The 22,719-nt window shown below is 44.7% G+C and overlaps 1 protein-coding gene across 2 annotated transcripts in view; it reads right to left on the reverse strand.

Annotated features, from left to right (window-relative positions):
• Positions 1-9,802: 9,802 nt before the first annotated feature.
• Positions 9,803-22,719, reverse strand: part of malt3 (MALT paracaspase 3) — a 112,333-nt gene continuing 99,416 nt past the window's right edge. For both annotated transcript variants that reach the window (XM_068015393.1, XM_068015392.1), the window contains exons 14-16: positions 21,285-21,439; positions 19,277-19,402; positions 9,803-16,145 (exon numbers count right to left, since the gene is read on the reverse strand). In XM_068015393.1, the coding sequence (XP_067871494.1) occupies positions 15,804-16,145; positions 19,277-19,402; positions 21,285-21,439 (623 nt within the window). In that variant the 3' untranslated portion in view covers positions 9,803-15,803. The remainder of the gene's footprint in view (positions 16,146-19,276; positions 19,403-21,284; positions 21,440-22,719) is intronic.

The following is a 22,719-nucleotide window of genomic DNA, read 5'->3' on the forward strand; positions in this document are numbered from 1 at the left end:
ATTGATGTGTGGAGACTTGCATCTTCATTTAAAAGGGTTCACCAACATCTATGTCCCTGAATCTCATAACTGCCTGTTGAGACGGGAGTGCGATCTTCACAGTCGTTTTTGGAATTCTTTCCAATTTTATTGACAGTGCAGTTGACAGATTAGTGTGTTGGACTTGACATGTATATTTCATACCAGCCCCAACTATTGCCAAAGAAGCGTAATTAATCTCTGTTTGAAAGATCTGCTTCAACATTGTCAGATAGTAGAGCTCTCTGTCAGTCTCGTTACACAGAGAAGGGACGGATGAATTGTCTTTGATATTCATTTGGAGCTTTACTCTCAAATTGCAAATCAAATGCTCTCAGTTACAGCTAACCAAGAACTAATTTATTATAGTTATAGTCTCTTTCTTTCCTCCTGCTGTTTCCTATGCCTCATTCACTCTGGAACTTGGTGACCCTTAGACTTCATGTTTTCCAATCTTTTCATAGAATGGTACCTGAACTGTACACTCCCACATTCCATCACTATATTCTTCTTTGCCTGCCTATTGATCTATTACATTAACTTATTACATCGACATTACAGAGTGAATAACTTTCTCAAAGGCTCCCAAATAACGTGCCCACCTGATGTCACTTTTCTCATGATATTCAGCCTCATTGCCTCTTTTTTGTACAAGTTCAAAGATCCTCTCATAATTGTTCTTCTGTTCCAGATAATTGTCTGTGACACCAGAACACAAGGTGCCTCCAGTTTGCTTCAGTGTTCAAGGCCCAACTTTTAAATCTTTACAATGCTGTTGGCACATTTACATAATTGCACGCATGTATCCAACACATAATTACTCTAATATAAAAGCAAAATACTACGGATGCTGGAAATCTGAAATAAAAACAAGAAATGCTGGAATCACTCAGCAGGTCTGGCAGCATCTGTGGAAAGAGAAGCAGAGTTAACGTTTCGGGTCAGTGACCCTTCTTTGGAACTGACAAATATTAGAAAAGTCACAGATTATAAGCAAGTGAGGTGGGGGTGGGGCAAGAGACGCATCTGCTCTGATGATGCTACCTTCCATGACGGTGCTTCTGATATGACCTCCTTTTTCCTCAACCGAGGATTTCCCTCCACTGTGGTTGACAGGGCCCTCAACCGTGTCCGACCCATTCCCCGCACCTCTACCCTCACCCCTTCCCCTCCCTCCCAGAACCGTGACAGGGTTCCCCTTGTCCTCACTTTTCATCCCACCAGCCTCCATATCCAAAGGATCATCCTCCGCCATTTTCGCCACATCCAGCGTGATGCCACTACCAGTCGCATCTTCCCCTCCCTTCCCCTGTCAGCATTCCGAAGGGATCGTTCCCTCCGCGACACCCTGGTCCACTCCTCCATTACCCCCACCACCTCGTCCCCGTCCCAGGGCACCTTCCCCTGCAATTGCAGGAGGTGTAATACCTGCCCATTTACCTCCTCTCTCCTCACTATCCCAGGCCCCAAACACTCCTTTCAGGTGAAGCAGCGATTTACTTGTACTTCTTTCAATGTAGTATACTGTATTCGCTGCTCACAGTGTGGTCTCCTCTACATTGGGGAGACCAAGCGCAGACTGGGTGACCGCTTTGCGGAACATCTCCGCTCAGTCCGCAAGCAGGACCCTGAGCTTCCGGTTGCTTGCCATTTCAACACTCCCCCCTGCTCTCATGCTCACATCTCTGTCCTGGGATTGCTGCAGTGTTCCAGTGAACATCAACGCAAGCTCGAGGAACAGCATCTCATCTACCGATTAGGCACACTACAGCCTGCCGGACTGAACATTGAGTTCAATAATTTCAGAGCATGACAGCCCCCCACTTGCCCCACCCCCACCTCACTTGCTTATAATCTGTGACTTTTCTAATATTTGTCAGTTCCGAAGAAGGGTCACTGACCCGAAACGTTAACTCTGCTTCTCTTTCCACAGATGCTGCCAGACCTGCTGAGTGATTCCAGCATTTCTTGTTTTTATTACATAATTACTCTAACTCTATAACATCAGCCTCAATTTTACAGTTTCCATGTTGCTAAAACAACCCTTTTGCAATTGCTACCCTACATTTCTTTTTTCCTTGGCCATCCGGTTCTACTGAAGTAACAAAGTTATCAAGTTAAATTTTAAGATTTAGCACCTCAGCAAGAAGCTTCAGCAAAGGGAGCTCCTACTGGGAGTTTGGACAGAGTTCAGCAAGACTGATTCATGACCCACATCATTTTCTATCCTTGTTTTAATATTCATTCATGGGTGACGCTGGCAAGGTCGGCGTTTATCTCCTATCCCTAGATGTCCCCGAGAAGATAGTGATGGGCCTTCTTTGTGAACCGCTGCAGTCTATGTTGTGAAGGCGTTAGGGAGGGTGTTCCAGGGATGTAAATAGTAATGCTATCTTTTTATCTCTGGGTCTCTGCACTGTATTGATTCACTTCCCTTAGGACATTAGGAAGACTCCATAATTGCATGTGATGTACATGACCTGTTGGATACAGTGGACAGGATGGGACAACTGACTTTTCCTCAATCAATCATTTTTTAAACTACTTTTTAACTACTTAACTGACATTTGGAGGCAAACAGCCAGAGTTATGATTGTACCTCGAGTTACCATGAAGGGGATGTGTGGGCTGAAATTACTCTCATCACTGTTTGCAATGGACATGAAGTACATTTGTACAAAATTCCTCTGTGCTATTTTGATACATGCATTTAAAACCAATGTGTTACAGTAGCTCACAGAGCAATTTCAGGCCAATGCAAAAGCATTTCTGTTCCAAATACTGCTGAGAATAATTTCAACCCAGTAGAGTCCTATTGGTTTGCTATTTATGAGACACTTTTATTAGAGAAAAGCAGCTTTGGTTCCATAATATATTAAACACAAGACAATCTGTACATCAGCTGCTTTTCCCCTATGTTTATAATTCCCCCCTCTGCAGATTGTAGCAATTTTTCTCTCACATTAGCACTATTTCAGTTACAAACTAACCCCCTTTTCTCCAGCACCCCCACTAACTTTCAAAGAAGGCTGTGGGGAACCTGCTGCTTCCTAAGATCCCACCAGTAGCACTACTGGATAGCCACAGGGAGGTGCAATGGACTGACCCACCAGTGAACTACACTGATATATAACATTACAGCTGCATCTCATCTTCCTCTGCACGCTTTGCTTTCTAAGAATACTGTGAATAAAATAGCTGTGCTTCGATATGAATCTTATGAAGGTTTGAAAAATAAATTCTCAGTAATTGAAAAAGGCAAATTTCAGAGGCAGCTTCCTAATGACCAAACCTAAGGGGTGATTCTACAATCCAGCGCTCCCGGCTGGGAGCTCTGCTCACAGGGAGCATGTACCAAGAATCCATGAGCTGCACACCCTCAACTTCCTGAGAAACTCTTCCTGCCAGTGCAGTTTCCAGTGTGAGCATTGGGTTGTGGAATCTTTCCTTCAGGGTCGTCTGGACTGTGACTGCGTGACCAGGACTGGGCAGTGAACAGTTAAGCAATAATCAGCCTTTATTAGCACCTACAGCAGACTTTTAGAAAATATGAAGAACCTGGCAGTGAACAATAACTTAGATTTATATAGCACCTTTAACATATTCCAAGTTGCTTCACAGGAGCATTATCAAACAAAATTTGACACCAAGCCACATAAGGAGAAATAGGAGAAAACCTTGGTGAAAAAGGCAGATTTTAAGGAGCATTTTAAAGGAGGACAGAGAGGCGGACGGCTTTGGGGGGAGGGGGAATTCCAGAACTTAGGGCCACGGCAGCTGAAGGCTCAGCTGCCAATGATGGAGCGATGAAAATTGAGAATGCACTATAGGCCAGAATTGAAGGTGTGCAGATATCTAGAGGGTTGCCTGGAGGAGATTACAGAAATAGGGAGGGGGCGATGCCATGGACAGATTTGAAAGCAAGGAAAGAGATTTGAACCCAAGAAGGAAGTGGAGGAAGTCACTACATCCTTGTCTGGCATACAGGCACAACACTGCAGTCAATAGAGCTCAGATGTGATGGGGTTCATGACATCCTTGGTTCACAAGGCAAAGTTGTTAGTGCTGACATGAGATGTTTTACTTCCTCACTTATTAGGAATTAAAATTCACAGAATCTTTATTTCCCTGCGAGGAGACAGGATCTCTATTTATAGGTTCGTAGAAGCAGACTTAAAACAGAATTTACAAGTCAAAGTCAACATAACATGTCATATTTAGTTGGTTAGGACATAGGTATTTAAATTCAGTCCCCTGTATTCTAAAAGATCAATTAAAGCATGGGGGTGTGTTGACGGTGGGAGAGGGAGAAGGAGAAGGAGGGGAAGGGGGAGGGTTTTACATGGGATGGGGGGTAGTTCACTTGGGGAGTTTATCAGACGAGGGGAGTTAGGTGGAGACTAGCGATGTGGGCTCTTTGGTCTTGTGGGATGATTTTCGCTTTGGGGTGCTTGATCGAAAGATATGAGAGGTCCTGGAAGAGCTCAGAATTCTCCCTAACTTCTAGATTCTTGTTATACAAGGGAATTAAAGGTTATCAGGGGTAGATGAGAGTGTGGAGTTTGTGACACCAACAGATCAGCCATGATCTTATTGAATGGCAGAGCAGGCTAGAGAGGCCGCGTGGCCTACTTCTGCTCCTAATTCGTATGTTCGAAAAGCTCCTACTACATTGCCCTTTCATTGAGATACCTGTGGCTATATTTCCTCAGAAAGAATTACTAAAGTTCCCTTGTTGCTGTGTGTTACTATTACTCGTCAATTAAACATGTGGGTACATCTCGGTTTCCCTATGTTGGGCTCCTACCCAATGAATTTTATAATGTTGGCTGGCAGTAATTGGCGAATCAGCATGTACCTGGTCTGATGCTGTTTTTCATACCTCTTAGAGGTCACTGGTGCTGAGTAATCATTATTACCTCTCAACGGATTGTAAATACAGAGGTGGAGTAAGGTAATTGGTATAGGCATGGGTCGTTCACAACGTTGGAAACTCCCACTTTTCTAACCAAGGCGACAGATACAGGAAACAAGATGATCTTTCTGGAGCCACTAACCTGCTTTGTTCCTAAGCTGCCTGGACTTGGATTACTGAGCTTAGAAACTATTGAAGATACTTGAGGATGGGCATAATACATAAACGGAGCCTTTACTACATACTGGGTTCACATATTTCAAGCTGACAATCCCATCCCATCCCTAATTGCCCACGAGGAGGTGGTGGTGAGTTGCCATCTTGATCTGCTGCAGTCTATGTGGTGAAGGCTTACCCACAGTGCTGTTAGGTAAAGAGTTCCTGGGATATTGACCCAGCTACAATGAAGGAACAACATATTTCCAAGTCGGGATGGTGTGCAACTTGGAGAGGGACTTGGAAGCGATGCTGTTTCCATATGCTTGCTGCCCTTTTCCTTCCAGGTGGTGGCAGTCATGAGTTTAGGTAGTGCTGGCACAGATTAAAAAGTGCCACGATAAAGCTGATAGCCTTTAACAAATCAGGTCTACAGTTATTTACCCTGCGCCTGATACAACGGTAGTGAAGTGCTACCAGTGGAGAGCAATACCATGAAGCCCCTTATTTAAGGCTGCGATAGACAGATTTTTGGTCTCTCAGGGGATCAAGGAATATGGGGAATGGGCAGGAAAGTGGAGTTGAGGCCGAGGATCAGCCATGATCGTATTGAATGGTGGAGCAGGCTCGAGGGGCCGTGTGGTCTACTCCTGCTGCTATTTCTTATGTTCTTATATCATTGAGTAAACTATAGTGACCCACTCCAATATGGAGGCAGTAGGAAGCACTCCTGTTGAGGAGGTGGGAGATATACAGCAGTTAGCACGTTCCATGTTCATGCTACCTTCTGAATGTGAGACAGATAAAGGTGTGGAAGACCATTCAACCAATAAAAGCTCATCCATTCACAAAAACTTAAAAGTGATACATCCAGCAATTATGCTGTGTGAGGCTACAAGCTAGAGAAGGCAACCAGGATGATTGCAGGGATGGAGGATTGGATTATGATAAGTGGCTATGTTAATAATTCAACTGTAGAGAAGGTTGAGAGGCGATATACTTTCTGTTTGTAGGATTTTTTTTATTCATTCCTGGAATGTGGGCATCGCTGGCTAGGCCAGCATTTATTGCCCATCCCTAATTACCCTTAGGAAAGTGGTGGTGCGCTGCCTCCTTGAAGTGCTGCAGTCCAATGTGAGATAGGTCAATGCCGGGTGGTCTGTCCAGTTGTATTCTTTATTGACTTCGTAGTGGTTAGATACAACTGAGTGGCTTGCTAGGCCATTTCAGAGGGCATTTAAGAGTCAGCCACATTTCTGTGGGTCTAGGGTCACATGTAGACCAGACCATACCAGGTAAGGACAGCAGATTTCCTTCCCTAAAGGACATTAGTGAACCAGATGGGTTTATACAACAATCAACAATGGTTTCATGGCCATCATTAGACTAGCTTTTTTTAAAAATTCCAGATTTTTATTAAATGAATTCAAATTCCACCTTCTGCCGTGGTGGAATTCAAACCCATAACCCCAGAGCAATACACTGGGTCTCTAAGTTACTAGCCCAGTGACAATACCACTACGCCACCACCTCCTCCGCTACAGGGACTTGATATTGTGGTTCATGACAAGCTATTTTACCTTGTCTGGAACCGTACAACAAGAGGACACAGTCTCAACTTGAAGTCTAAGTTCAAAACTAATCTGCAGAACAATGGGATCAATATCAACTCTCCGAGGAGGATGGGAGAGGGTCCTGGGTGGGGAGTTTAAGAGTTAAAAATAAACAATTGCAAAATGCAACTCAAGCTGCTGCATACCCACCCTTTTTACACTGTTACAGTGCCGGTGCAGACACGAGGGGCCGAATGGCCTCCTTCTGCACTGTAATAATTCTGTGATTCTGTGACAGGGCATGTCTATGTTCCACACTCGAGAAGGCAAAAGACTTCATTATAATATTTAGATCCAGCTCCCACTGTGCAACTGGGAGCCTTTAAATTTACTGGTTCTGTCTGGGTGTCCCAGGGTTGAGGAAAGTGGGTAGCAAAATGGAGAGGGGAGCTACAGACTCAAGCAGTTAAAGTGTCTTTTAGAGCATTCATTGTGAGTTAAGAGGGAGCAGGCGTGCTTCCTCTGGCTCTTCAAGCAAACCTTCTGCCAATCATGGCTTCTCCCCACTTCCCCTCTCCAGCCCCGATGTTTCCTTCCCTCCCTCGCTCCCGATGCTGGCCTCTGATTCCTCCCCCCCCCCACTTAAACCTAACCTTTCCTGATTGCCAGGAACCGTCCACAACGGTTCCTGGCTGTGCTTTTCCTCCATAGACTTTCCTGCCCGACAGTCAGTCAGCCTATCAAACTGTCTGGCTTCTGGGAAGGCAACAGAATAAAAAATAATATAATAATAATAAATGCCAGTGAATTCAGCAGGACCTCCCCTTCCCCAGGGTAATCCCACTACAAGCAAGTTCCCTCCTCTCCTCCCCGTAAATATAAGGGTGAGAGAGAGTGGTCAATCTACAGGATAGACTCCTGAGGAAGACAGTGGAAGGAGAAAGTGTTAATTCCTTCAAATTAAAATTATATAAGATTCCTTTAAGAAAATAATGTATCTTAGGGTGTAGTATATGAGTAATTTGAGACATGACATGAGGTTAGTGTAAAATGTATGGGAGGAATAACTGGCTTTGGACATATGGTTTCCCAAATCTCAAATGGGGGCTTTCCTTGCATCATATGTGTGCTTTGTTGTAGATTGATTGAGCGCTTGCTATGATCAGTCAACAACTCCAATATTGTTGTGTCACGCAATAGCCAGGATGGTAGAAAGAGTCCTAGATGATATTGGTCTAATTCCGTCTAGCAATATCATAATGCGAGATCAGCTAATTTAAAGGTGAAAGAGTGGAAAATTTCATCAACTTTGCTTCCAATTTCCACCCTTCTCTCACCTTTACATGGTCTATTTCTGACACTTCCCTTCCTCGACCTCTCTGTCTCCATCTCTGAGGATAGGCAGTCTACTAATATTCATTATAAGCCCACCGACTCCCATGGCTACCTTGACTACACTTCCTCACACCCAGTGTCCTCGAAGGACTCCATCCCATTCTCTCAGTTTCTCCATCTCCGACGCATCTGTTCTGATGATGCAACCTTCCACAACAGCGCTTCTGACGCCTTCCTTTTTCCTCAACCGAGGATTCCCCCCCCCACTGTGGTTGACAGGGCCCTCAACCGTGTATGGCCCATTTCCCACATTTCTGCCCTCACCCCTTCCCCTCCCTTCCAGAACCATGACAGGGTTCCTCTTGTCCTCATTTTCCACCCCACCACCCTCCACATCCAAAGGATCATGCTCCACCATTTCCGCCACCTCCAATAAGATGCCACCACCTTTTGTCCTCTTTCCCTTCCCCTCCCCTGCCAGCATTCCGAAGGGATCATTCCTTCCGCGACACCCTAGTCCACTCCTCCATCACACTCAACACCTCGTCCCCTTCCCATGAAATCGCAGGAGGTGTAATACCTGCCCTTTTACCTCCTCTATCCTCACCATCCAAGGCCCCCAAACACTCCTTCCAGGTGAAGCAGCGATTTACTTGTACTTCCTTCAATTTAGTATACTGTATTCATTGCTCACAATGTGGTTGCCTCTATATTGGGGAGACCAAACGCAAATGGGTTGACCACTTTGCGGAACACCTCCACTCAGTCCGAATGCATGACCCAGAGATTCCCATCACTTGCCATTTCAACACACCCCAGCTCCTGCTCTCATGCCAACATTTCTGTCTTTGGCCTGCTCCAGTGTTCCAGTAAACATCAACGAAAGCTCGAGGAGCAGCATCTGATCTTTTGATTAGGCACTCTACAGCCTTGTGGACTGAACATTGAGTTCAATAATTTCAGAGCATGACGGACCTTTTTAAAAATATTTTTTGTTTTACTTTATTTTTTAACCATGTGCCTGTTCTTCATGTAGACAGAGCTGCACATTATTCCAGTATTAACAGTTTCTCTGGACTAATGCTTTGTCTTTCACCACAAGCATTAACACACGCTTTGCCTTTGTCCCAGGACAACTTTGTTATTTAATCTCTCCTGCCCTCTGCCCATCACATCTCTTTCCCCCCACCCTATTCACATGCCTGAAACCTAATTCTTTTCTAGCCTTTGCCAGTTCTGATGAATGGTCACAGACCTGAAATGTTAACTCTGCTTCTCTCTCCACAGATGTTGCCTGAAGTGTTGAGTATTTCCAGCACTTCATTTTTATTTCAAATTTCCAGCATCTGCAGTATTTTGCTTTTATTTAAATATTTGGAGGGTGCTCTCAGTTCACAAGATGTGCTGGGAGAGCATCCAGGTAACTGAGGGAGGTGATCAGGCACCAGCCGTTGATAAAGGGCTGCTGGCTACCCTTAAAGCAGTGCCTTTTTTTAAAAAAGTTGCGCAAGCCCGTTTAATTTGTAGATCATACGATGGAGGCTATTCTATAGGAGGTACAGTCTCACAAGGTGTCCCTGCCTTGAGGAGAGGGTAACCTAGCAAACCAGTCTGTCACAAGTCTAAGGGATCCTGCCCATCCCTTAACAGCACAGGCCCTTTCCATCCATTGAACCGTAAAACTGCAGGCTCCCTTACAGGCATGCACTCCGCCTGACCGATCCCCCCCAGTGTGACAGGTCAAACCAACATCCCCAGTCATAGGAAGTTCTGCTTCATTATAACATAACAGACAAAGAGAAAACCAGGTTCTGAAATGGCACAATTTAATAATGTAACAAAAAAATCATAACACAAAAATATTCCCAACTCTACATTTCAGATAATTAAATAACACATTTAAAATTATTCAAGTAAAATTTATATATTAGTATCAAAGTACAACTTTAGTATCAACCAAAAGGTAAGCTCGCCAGTATTTTTGCCAGTTGTGTTTTTACTGTGCAGTTCTTTCCACACTTCTCCCTCACCTGAATATCCTGACTCATGCTGGTGTTTGGTTTCACAGGCCCTCTGCTATTTCAAGTGGTCAAACTTCACATGCCAACCTAAACAGTGATATGCTGGCTGACTATTTGACATTGGGGACCATCACAGTGATGCCATATCTTGGTCTCACCGAACAGTGACAGTGGTCAATAGGGGAGACCCTGGTTGTCCTTTTACCCTCCCTAACCTGAAGAAGCCAAGGCTTCTCCACCGCCGTCACAGCACAGACCAGCGATCAGTGCTGCTGTTCCTGACCAGTATGGTTTGTATCACAGCATGTGTATACAGTACTGTTTTAACTACAAACCAGAATCAGATTTCTGAATTAAAAGACAACTGGAGCCAGACTACTTACATCAACAAGTTGTAATTAAAAAGCACCTATAATATAGTAAAAGGTTCCCAAGGCACTTCACAGGGAGTGTAATCAAAGATTTGACACTGAGCCTCATAAAGCATTATTAGGTGGCCAAAAGATTATCAGAGAGGTAGGTTTTAAGGAGTGTCTTAAAGGAGCAGAGAAATGTGGAGAGGTTTAGGGAGGGAATTTCAGAGCTTCGGACCCAGGCAGTTGAAGGCATGGCCACCAATGGTGCGGCAAAGGAACTGGGGAATGCACCAGAGTACAGATTTGATAGATGTGTTCAAAATCATGAAGGATCTAGACAGAGTAGATAGGGAGAAAGTATTTCCATCGGCGGAAGGGGACACCAATTTAGGTTGAATGGAATAAAGAACCAAAGGCGACATCAGGAAAGACATTTTTTTTTAATGCAGCGACCAGTTAGGATGTGGATGCAGTGCCCGAGAGTGTGGTGGAGGCAGATTTACTCGGGGCTTTCAAAAGGGAATTGGATAAACACGAAGAAATATTTGCAGGACTATGCGAAAAGGTGGGAGAGTGGGACTAACGGAGTAGCTCTTACAGAGACACAGCACTAACAAGATGGAATAATTTTGTTTGAAGAGTAGGTACAGATGAGTTATTGGATGAAATAACCAAGCTTGAGTGTGAGGGAGCTGGAATAATGTCAGCAGAGAGGTACAGTTGTCAGTTGAAACCATGAGGATAATTTTAAACTAACTCGCCTGGTGGGAAACCAATCTGTTGGATCAGCCGCCCAATTACCATTCCACCCCAATTTTATTTTCATCGAATTCAAAGGGGATTTTAGATTCAAAGGACCTTTTATGTTTGTGCTAATTCAGCTCTCGATACTTTGAGGGGTTAGTCCTCTCACTTGTCCTTTTGCACGGCTGGTCTCTATAACTAAAATATTGACCCCCTCACACTACATAGTTTCAACGTCACTGCGGTGATTCTTCACATTGTGTAATAGTGTAAAACGGGTGATAGCGGGTTAACAGCCTGCTTTACACCTCTCCACTGGGACCTCAATGCAATAAAAATCGGGAGAGACTCACTATCACCCGAATGACACTGTTGCACAAAAGGTCAAGGGCTGGATTTTACCGAACCCCCAATGTCAGGCCTTGACACCGGGAAGGCCCGGCCCTATACTGCCGGCGGCGGCAAGGCCTCATGGTGGCTCCCTGCCGCTCGGCAACGGGGCCAACATTACCATAGTCAAAAAAATGCAATGTATGCATTAAATACTTACCTGCTCCCGCCATCCATTCCGTCGCCATATTAGTGACAGCTGCCAGCACTCCCGTGCTGCCGGATCTCCATTTGGAGATCCGATGCGGGACACAGATGGGGAGGGGGAGCAGGTAAGTATTTCAATGCGGGGGTGGGGGTGGGGGTGGGGGGGGGGGTTGGTGAAGAGGGGAAAACTATTCTGATTGGCCGAGTGAATGGTGGGAAGGGGTTGAAGGTCAAAGTCAAATGAACTTTGGCGGGGGGTGGGGTGGAAGATCAGGTATTCAAGGTAAGTCTTTTGGGGGGGGGGGGGGGGTGGGGCAGGGTGAGAGGGCAAGGAATAAAGTAAATGGATATGTTGGGGTGGGGGGGGGGGGGAAAGTGGGAGAGGGGATGGAAACTTTTCTTTCATTGTTCAAATGAAATGTAAAGTGCCTATTCCTTTAAATATTGAAATTAAATGCAATGGCTGGAAGCCCTTTAAAAATGGCAGTGACGCCAGACACCATTGCGGGGGATGGATTGCCCGCCCTCTTCATGTCATCAGTGACGAGCTTGTAAAATGCAGTCCAAGATCTTTCCCTGTGCCTCTCCTGATCCACCAGCCCAGCACCTTCAGAGCAAAGAGTTAGTCACAAAAAAAGAATGTTCAATAATTCTTTGTCACCGTTTGATTTTTTAAAATCTCATGATGGCATCAGCTCTGGCAGAGATATGGATCCAGTTACAAACATTTGCTGTAAACTGGGGAATGAGAACTGTAATTGAGGGCGGTTCTCCAGCCTTCTAGTGATTCGCCAGCTGAGAACTTTAGCCATCACCAAAAATAACATCTACATAAAAATAAATACAGCCTAATAAAATCTAAAGAAAGGTCCCATAGCTTGTTGAGAATGCATTAGCATCTAGCCAATGTAGTCCGCACAGCTCAGCAGTTAAGCCCAGAACCAGACAACATCTTACGATTCCATTTCTAATCCGATGCAGTGTAAAATATCAAAACATTTGACATCATCCTGACCAGCAGTTTTCCAACCTGGAGAGTAACCAGGAGATCAGTAGAAAGATTTATGCCAGCGTGTGCTATTAAAGAATGAGGAATAATGTTGAATTTTTCTATGAATAAATGTGCATTTTTCTTCGCACGATACCTCACTATCAGCAGTGTTCCGAGTATAATTTAGAAAATACAATTTTCCCATTGTGTGCACCATATAAAAACAATGCTGTTCAAGGGGGTTTCCTTATATGTGGGCCTTTTACTAATCACCTAATGTTGAGACTCCCAAGGGCAACTCTCATCTTTCTCCTCCTTCCCTGTGGAATGAACCCAAGGCTGGAATTTAAGCCCTCACACCCCTGTCCCCAACCTGCGGAGCAGGCTTAGAAGGCGGGGCGGGGAGAGGGGGGGTACGAAAATCATGTAGGAGGCAGGGGTGCCATGCCTGTTGCCTACCTGCCCCTACTGCTATTTTACCAGCAGTGGGGAGGTGGCAGATGGTCCAACTGCCTCCCCAACAGGCCAACTGAAGGCCTTAACTGACCAATTAATTGCCACTTAAGGGCTTCTTTCCACCGCCACTGGTATTTGCAAAGTACAATGCCATATCTTTCCTGAATCAGGTTCCCATGTCAACTCCTATCCTTTCTGGAAATCTGCAATGTACAGTGCTATCTGCTCCTAAGGCAGAGTTGCCAATGTACATACAGTGCTATCTGCTCCCAAAGCAAATCTGCTCTCCTTTATGGGGACCTGTCATCAGTTTCAATCATGGAAAACACCAAATTCTTTCACTAGCAATGGTATTAAGTGTGATTAGACAGCTCTTGTGCAGAAACTCCCATTTACAAACCACTGCAGAAAATGAGCAAATAAAATTAACAATTCCTTCAACAGAAATAAACAGGAGAATAAGGCTGAATCAGATTTTTCAACACGATTTGATCACTGATCAGTCTAAACAGGAACTACAGCTTCTGGAAGCTCACCCCAATTTCAACATCCTTGGATCATTTGCCACTATTTTATGCTCTTGGCATTCAATATTAATGCATTGTTTCCCATCATTTAGGACAGTGTGTGGGTGTCAGGATTAAGTAACAAAGCCCTTGCACAATCTGCCTCAAAAATACATCTTGGGTTCAGTGAGTTTATCCAGTAAGTATAGAACAATAATTGCCCAGGTTCGATTTCAGGTCCTAAAGTGTGTGCTAAGTTACCTGACCTTAGCCAGGAAGCAGGGCTACGGTAAAAGCAATTACGATTGGCTTTACCTCCAATAAGACAAAGTTGCTGTTGATCCCTATCTGGTGACTCTGCTGAGAAATACTTCCATGTGGATATTGGGTTTGCCCATATATATCCAAGCTCACCGCCAAAGTTCACTCATGAATACTTGACAATAACACATTGGTAGAAAGAAAGATGGAGTCCCTTGTGTCTAGTTCGTCAAAGCACATGGCAATAGCATTCATACGAATGACCACACCCACTTCAGGCCTCAGCTGTGGCCTCTGTTATATCTGACAGACTCACCATCAAGAACAAAGAATGTGATGACGTGTGAACTGCAGCATTCAAGTTGGTAAACGATACAACAGTGACCAAGGTCGAGACCCCAAGGCTTGAGGTTAGGATCAGATTATCCGGAAATCCTGCCATTGGCTGCAGGCCTTTGCATTGCACATTGATGGTACAGTTACATAACATTTCCTGACATTGGAGGCATCAGATTTTGCATTGAGTGGTTCCAAACTATTTTGAATGCTTACAAGAAATAAGCAGCAACTTTAGAAATTGGTGCCAGTAGGAGGTGGTTGGAATATAAAAGCAGCCAATGTAACATCACCCCAAGCACATGATGTGGCATGATAGGGTGTCTATAGGTTGATGTGGATCTGCATTCAAATTGGCAAGGGAAGTTAAGAGTCAACCGCATTGATGTGGGACTGGAGTCACATTTAGGTCAAACCAGTTAAGGACAGCATGTTTCCTTCCTTAAACGACATTAGGAAACCAGCTGGGTTTCTACCACTGCCCGACAGATTCATGATCATTTTTACTGATACCAGCTTTTTATATATTTAATGTTTGACCTTCAAATGACATTTACCTTATTGGTAGCCCCTGCCGACTACCCACATTCAGTGGGCTTTTGAGCTGAAATTGAATAGTGTGTTGGCCAGAGAATATTTTTGGTAGACATCTGCATTCTGAAGAACAGCAGGCCCAATTCTTTTCTAGAACCCTGTGGTAATTTGACGTCCAGTTTAAAGGAAATTTATTTTTGACCTTTCGTAGGTTTGTCGATACCTTCAGAATGTGTTGTATGTTCACACAGCAACAACAAAGATCAAGAGCAGTCGACTTGGCTTACATGGAATCACTATCCAACCTTTAGTGCACTTGGTGCAAAGCTTTACACACTGGGAGTTTTTATTAGGAATTGGGGTATGCACCAGCTGCAGTCTTTTACCCCAAATTCCTGATATGTGCTCCTGTGCACTGGGACAGCTCAGGGTTAGATGAAGTGATGGCCGAGTTATTCATTCTCTAGCATCATAACCTGGCAGTGTGTCGTCAAATGCATAAAATGAGCCAGTAAGCTAACCGTTTAGAGTATGTCAACAGCAAAGAGATGTCCAGATGGCAGTAAGCATTGACAAAAATGAGTCTTTAACCCAGGCATTAGATTTCCTTTGTAGCAGATTTTGGTTAGGTTTGCCTGGAACCTGTTGGCATTAGACAGCTGACTATCCGAGATGGCACTACCAGTGGGGAGTCCCCTCCCACAGTCCACGAATGAAGGGCCTCACTGGCAGCACAAATTCGAAGAACTACCCACCTAATTCCAGAAGCATGTAGTCATTTTTGGGATGGAAACAAGGTAATAATTTCATCATCTCCGAGAAACAAATTCAACAGGTTGGCAATTAAATTAACAACACAGACTTCATTCAAATTGGTGACTCAAGTCTTCAACACTGAATCCTCCCAATACCACTTACAGACCCCAGGAACTGACGAAGAGTTGCCCAGCAACCATGCCGACAGTATAAGTTTCTGACCTAAGTCTAATTGTTACCATTGAGTGCATAACTACAAATATTTAATATTTAGTACACTCTGAATAAAGCTTGATCTGCCCACTCAGTTCAATGCAAGGAGAATGTGCTACCGATTCTTATTTAATACTTCACTCTCATCATTTTCCTCTGGTTGGTTGAACCTTCTAGCCGGGCTGGCTGAGGGCTTGACCTCTCGCTTATTTGTTGACTTCTGTGTTCCCGACCCACAGGCCCTGCTTATATCCTTGGCGGCGGTACTGTTGGGTGCCAGGGCACAACCTTGGTTGGCGCTGGCGGTGCCCCCTTCTGCACGAGCAGTGGGCATTGTCCTGTAAAGCTCCAGCTGTGCCACCAAGGGGTGCCCCAAGTTCACCACTGTTGTTTCTTCCATCTTCGGACTTTCCTTAAAGCTACGGTACTGTAGGGTTACCCGTAGGATCAAAGGGCGCTGTAGAAACAGAAACGCGCATTAAGAGGAGTTCCTAAGGGCAGCTTTTGAAGGTCAAGTGCTATCACTTCAATTGTTACATTTATATAAAGCTCTGGTTAGACCTCATTTATAATACTGCTTTCAGTTTTGGGCACCATACCTCAAAAGGAGCACAGTACAGATTTACCAGAATAATACTGGGGTTGAAAGGGTTAAGTCATGAGGACAGGATATGCTTGTCTTGTCTTCAGTACAGAAGATTAAAGGGGTGTTCTGAGGGGATTAAGATGATTAATCCACTCTAGGAAAGAGGTGATTGCACTAGAGAGGGCCGAGAGGAGATTTACGAGGATGTTGCCTGGACTGCTGAATTTTACTTATGAGGGAAGATTGGATAGGCTGGGGTTGTTTTTTTTGGACCAGAGGAGGCTGAGGGGCAACTTGATTGAAGTGTATAAACTATGAGAGGTCTAGATAGAGTGGTTATGAAGGCCCTATTCCCTTTGGTTGAGGGGGTCCATAACCAGGGGGCATTGATTTAGAGTAGGAAGTTTAGAGGGAATTTGAGGAGAGATGTTTCACCCAGAGGGTGGTGGGATCTGGGACTCACTGCCTGAAAGAGTGGTAGAGGCAGAAACCCTCATAACGTTTAAAAAGTACTTGGATTTGCACTTAGTCCATAGCCTTGTAAGTTATGGCACTTCAAAAGCTGGCAAGTGGGATTAGGCCGGATGGCTACTTGTTGGCCAGTGTGGACACAATGGGCTGAATGGCCTCTTTCTGTGCTGCATATTCCCACAATTCTATGATTTGATAGATTAGAGGGGTAGAAACTATTTCCTCTGGTGGGGGAATCCAGAACAAGGGGACATAACCTTAAAATTAGAGCCAGACCATTCAGAATTGATGTCAGGAAGCACTTCTTCACACAACAGGTAGTGGAAATCTGTAGCTCTGTCCCCTAAAAAGCTATTGAGGCTGGGGATCAACTGAAAATGTTAAAACTGAGAGATAGATTTTCGAAATAAAAACAGAAAGTGCTGGAAGTACTCAGCAGGTCAGGCAGCATCTGTGGAGAGAGAAGTAGAATTAACGTTTCAGGCCTAACAGAATGGCGCGAAACAGGCATGAGGGGCTGAATGGCCTCCTCCTGTTCCTGTGTTCTTAGTTCATGAAGGGTGGCTACTGCTCAAAATTGCATTCCTTTTGTGGGCTACTGGTCTACCAACGAACATGCCAAGTGATCTACAGACAAGAAACATTGGCAACACTCCAAATAATCCAGCTGCAGCAGGAGTAATGAAGGCAGAGAAAGCCCATGCCATAACCTCTGGGCTGAGTAAGAATGGTAAGTGTTAGCAGTACCAATGCAGAGTTAACCATCCAATGCACTGGTGTCGCTCATGCCAGTGTTATCAACTATGTATGCCAGAGTCTGCAAATTGAAGAAAGCTCATAAGAACATTAATATTGGTTATCGATTAATGCAGCTCAGAAGTGCGCAGAGATTTTGGACATGAAATACAGGACGAAGGAGGACCTTGTGCTAATCAGCCTCTATAATCTCTGCATATTAGGAATGAAGGAACAAGAGGCCATTCAGCCCCTCTGGTCTGCAAAACCATTCCATTAGACCATGGCTGATCTGAACCTTAACTCCATTTACTAGACTTTCCTCTATATCCCTTGACTCCCCTACCCAATAGCAATATACTGATATCAGTCTTGAAAGCTCCAGCTGCTGAAGGCATGACTGCCAATGGGTAGGGGTGAAGAGCTTGGAGGGCTAGAGTTGAGAGTTCTCAAAGGCTTGTAGGGCTGGAAGAGGTTACTGAGATAGGGACAGTGAGGTCTCAGAGGGATTTAAAAATGAGGATAAGAATTTTAAATCTGAGCTGTTGGAGGATCAGCAGTCAATGTAGGTTGGCAAGCACAAAGGTGACAAAAGGTATGGATAAGGATTTCAACAGCAGATGGGCTGAAGCAGGGGTGGAGATGAGCAATGCTACAGATATGAAAATAGGTAGTCTTTGTGATGGAGGGGATATAGCATCGAAAACTCAACTCAGTGTCAAATAGTTTGTTGAGGTTGCTAACAATCTGGTTCAGCCTGAGACAGCGGCTGGGAAGGAGGATGCATTAGGTGCTGAGGGAATGGAGTTTGTGGCAGGAAGTAAAGACAATGGATTCTATCATCCCAATGTTTAACTAGAGGAAACTGCAGCTCATCATGACTGGATATCGGAAAAGCATTCTGACAACAGAGATGGTGGAACTGCCAAGAGAGATAATGGAGAGATAGAGCTGGGTGTTCACAACGTACACGTGGAAGGGGCAGCATGTAGTTGAGGAAGAGGAAGGGCCTAAGGATAGATCCTTGGAAGATTCCAGAGGTAATGGTATGGGGACAGGAAGAAAAGCCATTGCTGGAGATACTCTGGCTATGAATGGATACGCGAGGGCAAGCAGTACCACCAACGAGAAACGTTGAAGAATGGCAGGGTTGACTGTCACAAAGTGGAGAGGGGTATACAGGGATGAGAGGGGATACTGCACCATGGTTACAGTCACAGAGGATATTACTTGTGACTTTGATTAGGGCCAATAGGTGCTGTGGCAGGGGTGGAAATCTGATTGGAGGGATTCAAGTATAGGAGGTGGCAGTGAAGATAAGTAACAGCTTCATTTTTCTGGACCCACTGCTGTTTGGCCCACAAGCTGACCTTTAGAGTCTGTATTGCCTGGTGTCCGAGACTTGAGCACATAATTGAGGCTGACACTCCGGTATTTAGACAGCGTTACACTTTTGGAAGTGCCGTCTTACCAATGAGACATTCAACCAAGGCCCCATCAGCATCCTTGGGTGTATGTAAAAGATACAATTCTATTTTGAAGAGAAGGGGAGTTCTCCCCAGTGTCCTGGCCAATAGTTATCTCCCAACCAATATCACTAAAATAGACTATCTGGTCATTGTCACATTTCGCTTTTTGGGATCTTTATCTTGCTGTGTGAAAATTGGCTGCTGTGCTTCCTACACTACAATAGTTATCACACTTCAAAAAGTACTTCATTAGTTGTAAAGGACTTGCGGAGGTCCTGTGGTTGTGAAAGCTGCTATATAAATGCGTTCTTTTTTTTTTTTAGTTACCTCCAGTTTATGCAGGCCGCACAGTTTCAGTGTAGTGTCTGACTGTTGGTCATCATTGAGAGAAGACAGCAGGGAGTCGATACGGGACGAGTCTCCATCGAGGTCTGAAAAGGCATCTGCCAACTCCTGGGGTAAAAATAAGACATGTTAGTCATCTAACAAGCACTCAACATGTCCCAAAATTGTAAAGAAAGAAGCATCTGAAGTTTATTTATCCGCCCGCTCAGTCCAGCTTCTTTATTTTTCTGGTCCTCACTTGAACATCCCTTTGTACCACAGACCACTAATGAGATAGACCAATCAGCCACTTCCTAGATTGTGTCTTTTGCATGATTAAATCCTCTAGGTTGGCCCCTATGTCAGTCCAAGGTTTCAGGCCCTGTTGTTGTGAATAGAGTTGCTCCAGGCAGCCCTTTCTCATACCCTACATCAGCTGAGGAGGGAAGGAGATCCTGAAATGATGCTTGCTAATGAGGCAAAACAATTGAAGATATGTTCTGATAGGCAAAGAAGTATATCACCATATCTTTCCAGTTGGACAACAGAGGAGTAGTTTGAACAAAGTCCTCTTGCAGCACATTTCTGCCCTATAAGGTTTGATGTGTCAGAGGCATGAGGGTTTTGTTCATGTTTACTAACAGGGTCCAGGGCCATTCTTTTGATACTGACCCACGAGTCGACCATTGCGCAAGAGAAATGAGCTTTCGCTCTAATGGTTGTTGACTTGGCAGCTCATTCCACAATCCACCTCTCAATATACTGCTTGGTCACAAGATTACTGAGAGGTTTTTGTAATTCTTTGTGCTCTGCTTATGACCTCCAAGGCATGTGATGGCTGAAGGAATCTGGGTGTTGCCATATTTCATGGTGCTTCTGGCCTGTTGATGTCAGTCAGAACAGGGGGTATCAGTTGATATTCCAATGAGCTATCTGATCCAGTTGCACTATTTATAAGCATGTTGAGAACTCGTATCCTACACCCCTATACACTTGGAGAAAGGGAACGTGGCATCCTGCACCCTCACACTGGGACGGTGGAGGGATGGGGTGGGGTGGGGGGGGGGGGGTGGCGGGTGTAAAGACTCACTCACAAACTGGGACAGGGGGGTAAAGACTCAACCACACACTGGGGAAGAATTGCTCTAGTTGCTATGTGCAGTGACATAATAAAATCATCCAAAAGCAGAGTGGCTCAGTGTCCCCAAACAAAACAACCAGAGCTATTTTTCCCATCATCCCATAGAACCATAGAAAAATTATGGCACAGAAGGAGGCCATTCAGCCAATCGTGTCGGCGCCAGCCGAAAAAACTAGCCGCCCAATCTAATCCCACCTTCCAGCACTTGGTCTATAGCCTTGCAGATTACAGCACTTCAGGTGCATGTCCAGGTACCTTTTAAAAGAACTGAGGGTTTCTGCCTCCGCCACTGTTCCTGGCAGTGAATTCCCGACACCCACCACCCTCTGGGTGAAAAAGTTTTTCCTCATGTCCCCTCTAATCCTTCTACCAATCTGTGCCTCCTGGTAATTGACCTTTTTGCTAGGGGTGAGAGGTCCTTCCTGTCTATTCTATCTAGGCCCCTCATAATTTTGTACACCTCAATTAAGTCACCCCTCAGCCTTCTCTGTTCTAAGAACAACAACCCTAGCCAATCCAATCTTTCCTCACAGCTGCAACTTTCAGGCCCCGGCAACATTCTTGTAAATCTCCTCTGGAGTCTCTTCAGAGCAATGATATCCACAGTCCTTAATGCTTTGTCACACTCGGGCATTAATGAGTGAAGACACCAACAATCATGCAAGCCCGTATTAATGAAAGAAGGAATCTGTCACAAGCAGAAATAGGTATTCATTTACTGAACTAATATTGGGCTGCATTAGTACAATTTTTGTGAGCCTGCCCTTCAATGTTTGACTGAGTCTGTAGGTGACACTGACAGCATTGAATGAATGATAAGAAACTTGGACCTCAGGCCATGCCATTAGTATTTGGGTTACGGTGACTCACCTCTGGTTTCTGAAGGGAAACTTTGCACTCAGACACTTGCAAAGGCCTTGCCTTGATGTTGGCATAAACGATCATTACATTGGAGAATATTGCACTGCAGCTTAACTCCACCCCCACCCCACAGGGGAAGCGAATGGTCCTCCTCTCAGGCAGCTCTGGGAAAAGGTACCAAGAAAAGCATTAGGCAACTCTTCACCGATTATATATCGGAATACTGTGACCCTGACCTCTCGTTACACTAGGGAGTGGCAGAGGGAGGGACATTTGAAACAACTGGAATTTTACTAACTTATTTTACCTCAAGGAAAGATAGACAACCTTGACAACAACTTGCATTTATATAGCGCTTTTAATGGAGTAAAATGCCACAGTAGTGTTACCAGACATAATTTGACAATGAGGAGATATTAGGACAGGTGACCAAAAGCTTGGTCAAAGAGGTAGGCTTGAAGGAGGAGGGAGAGGTAAAGAGGCGGAGAGGTGCAGGGAGGAAATTCCAGAATTTAGGACTTAGGCAGCTGAAGGCACAGCCCCCAATGGTGGAGCAATAAAAGTCGGGGATGCACAAGAGGCCAGAATTAGAGGTGCACAGGAGGTTACAGAGATTGTGAGACAAGATATACACTCCATGCAAGGCACTGACATAGCTAAGGATGGAGCTGAAAGAAATCTCAGTGGACTCAACATTCAATACATCCAACCGATACACCAAAAGACAAAGCATACTATTTTATCCTTATAAAGCCCCTTGTGAGGCCTCAAGAACACTGTGTCCAGCTTTGGTCTCTTCACATAGTCGGAGATATTGAGGCTTTGGAAAGGATGTTGAAGAGGGCCATAAGATCAATTCCCCGGTTTAAACCAGTTTATTCAGAAAGATAGGCTTATAGAGCTGGATCTCTACACTTTTAGTAGACTTGGGGGGGGGGGGGGGTGATCTGATTGAAGTTTACAGGTTGATGAAAGGTACAGAAACTGTTTGTGTTAGACAATTTTCTTCCAACCAAATAGGTTAGGGAGGACCAGGGGTCACATTCTCAAGTTGTGTAAAGGTAGATTAGATGTTAGATATCGTTTTCCCAGTTAATAGTAGGCCAGTCTGCTGACTCGTCCAGTGAATGCTGATTCACTAAATTCCTTCAAGTGCCAGCTGGACCTGTTTCTGGTGAGCTGGAGGTCATCTCTTATAAAAGCGGATACTGTGTAATATTAAACAGGGCCAGAGTGCTCTGCTGAATGAGCTTTGATTGCCTAAGTTGGGGGTGGGGGAGGGGGCAGTCAGAGAGAAATTTTCCAGAATTGTTTCCCCCCCAATTACCCTGGGTTTTTATCCGGTATTTCACCTCTCCGAGATCCCATGGCATTTGGGCAGTGTAGGACATGCTGGTATTGTGACACAAAAGACATCACAACTGTGTGGGATATGCTGTAAAAC

This window comes from Heterodontus francisci, chromosome 35, assembly GCF_036365525.1.
Source record: "Heterodontus francisci isolate sHetFra1 chromosome 35, sHetFra1.hap1, whole genome shotgun sequence".
In the NCBI taxonomy this organism is placed as follows: Eukaryota; Metazoa; Chordata; class Chondrichthyes; order Heterodontiformes; family Heterodontidae; genus Heterodontus; species Heterodontus francisci.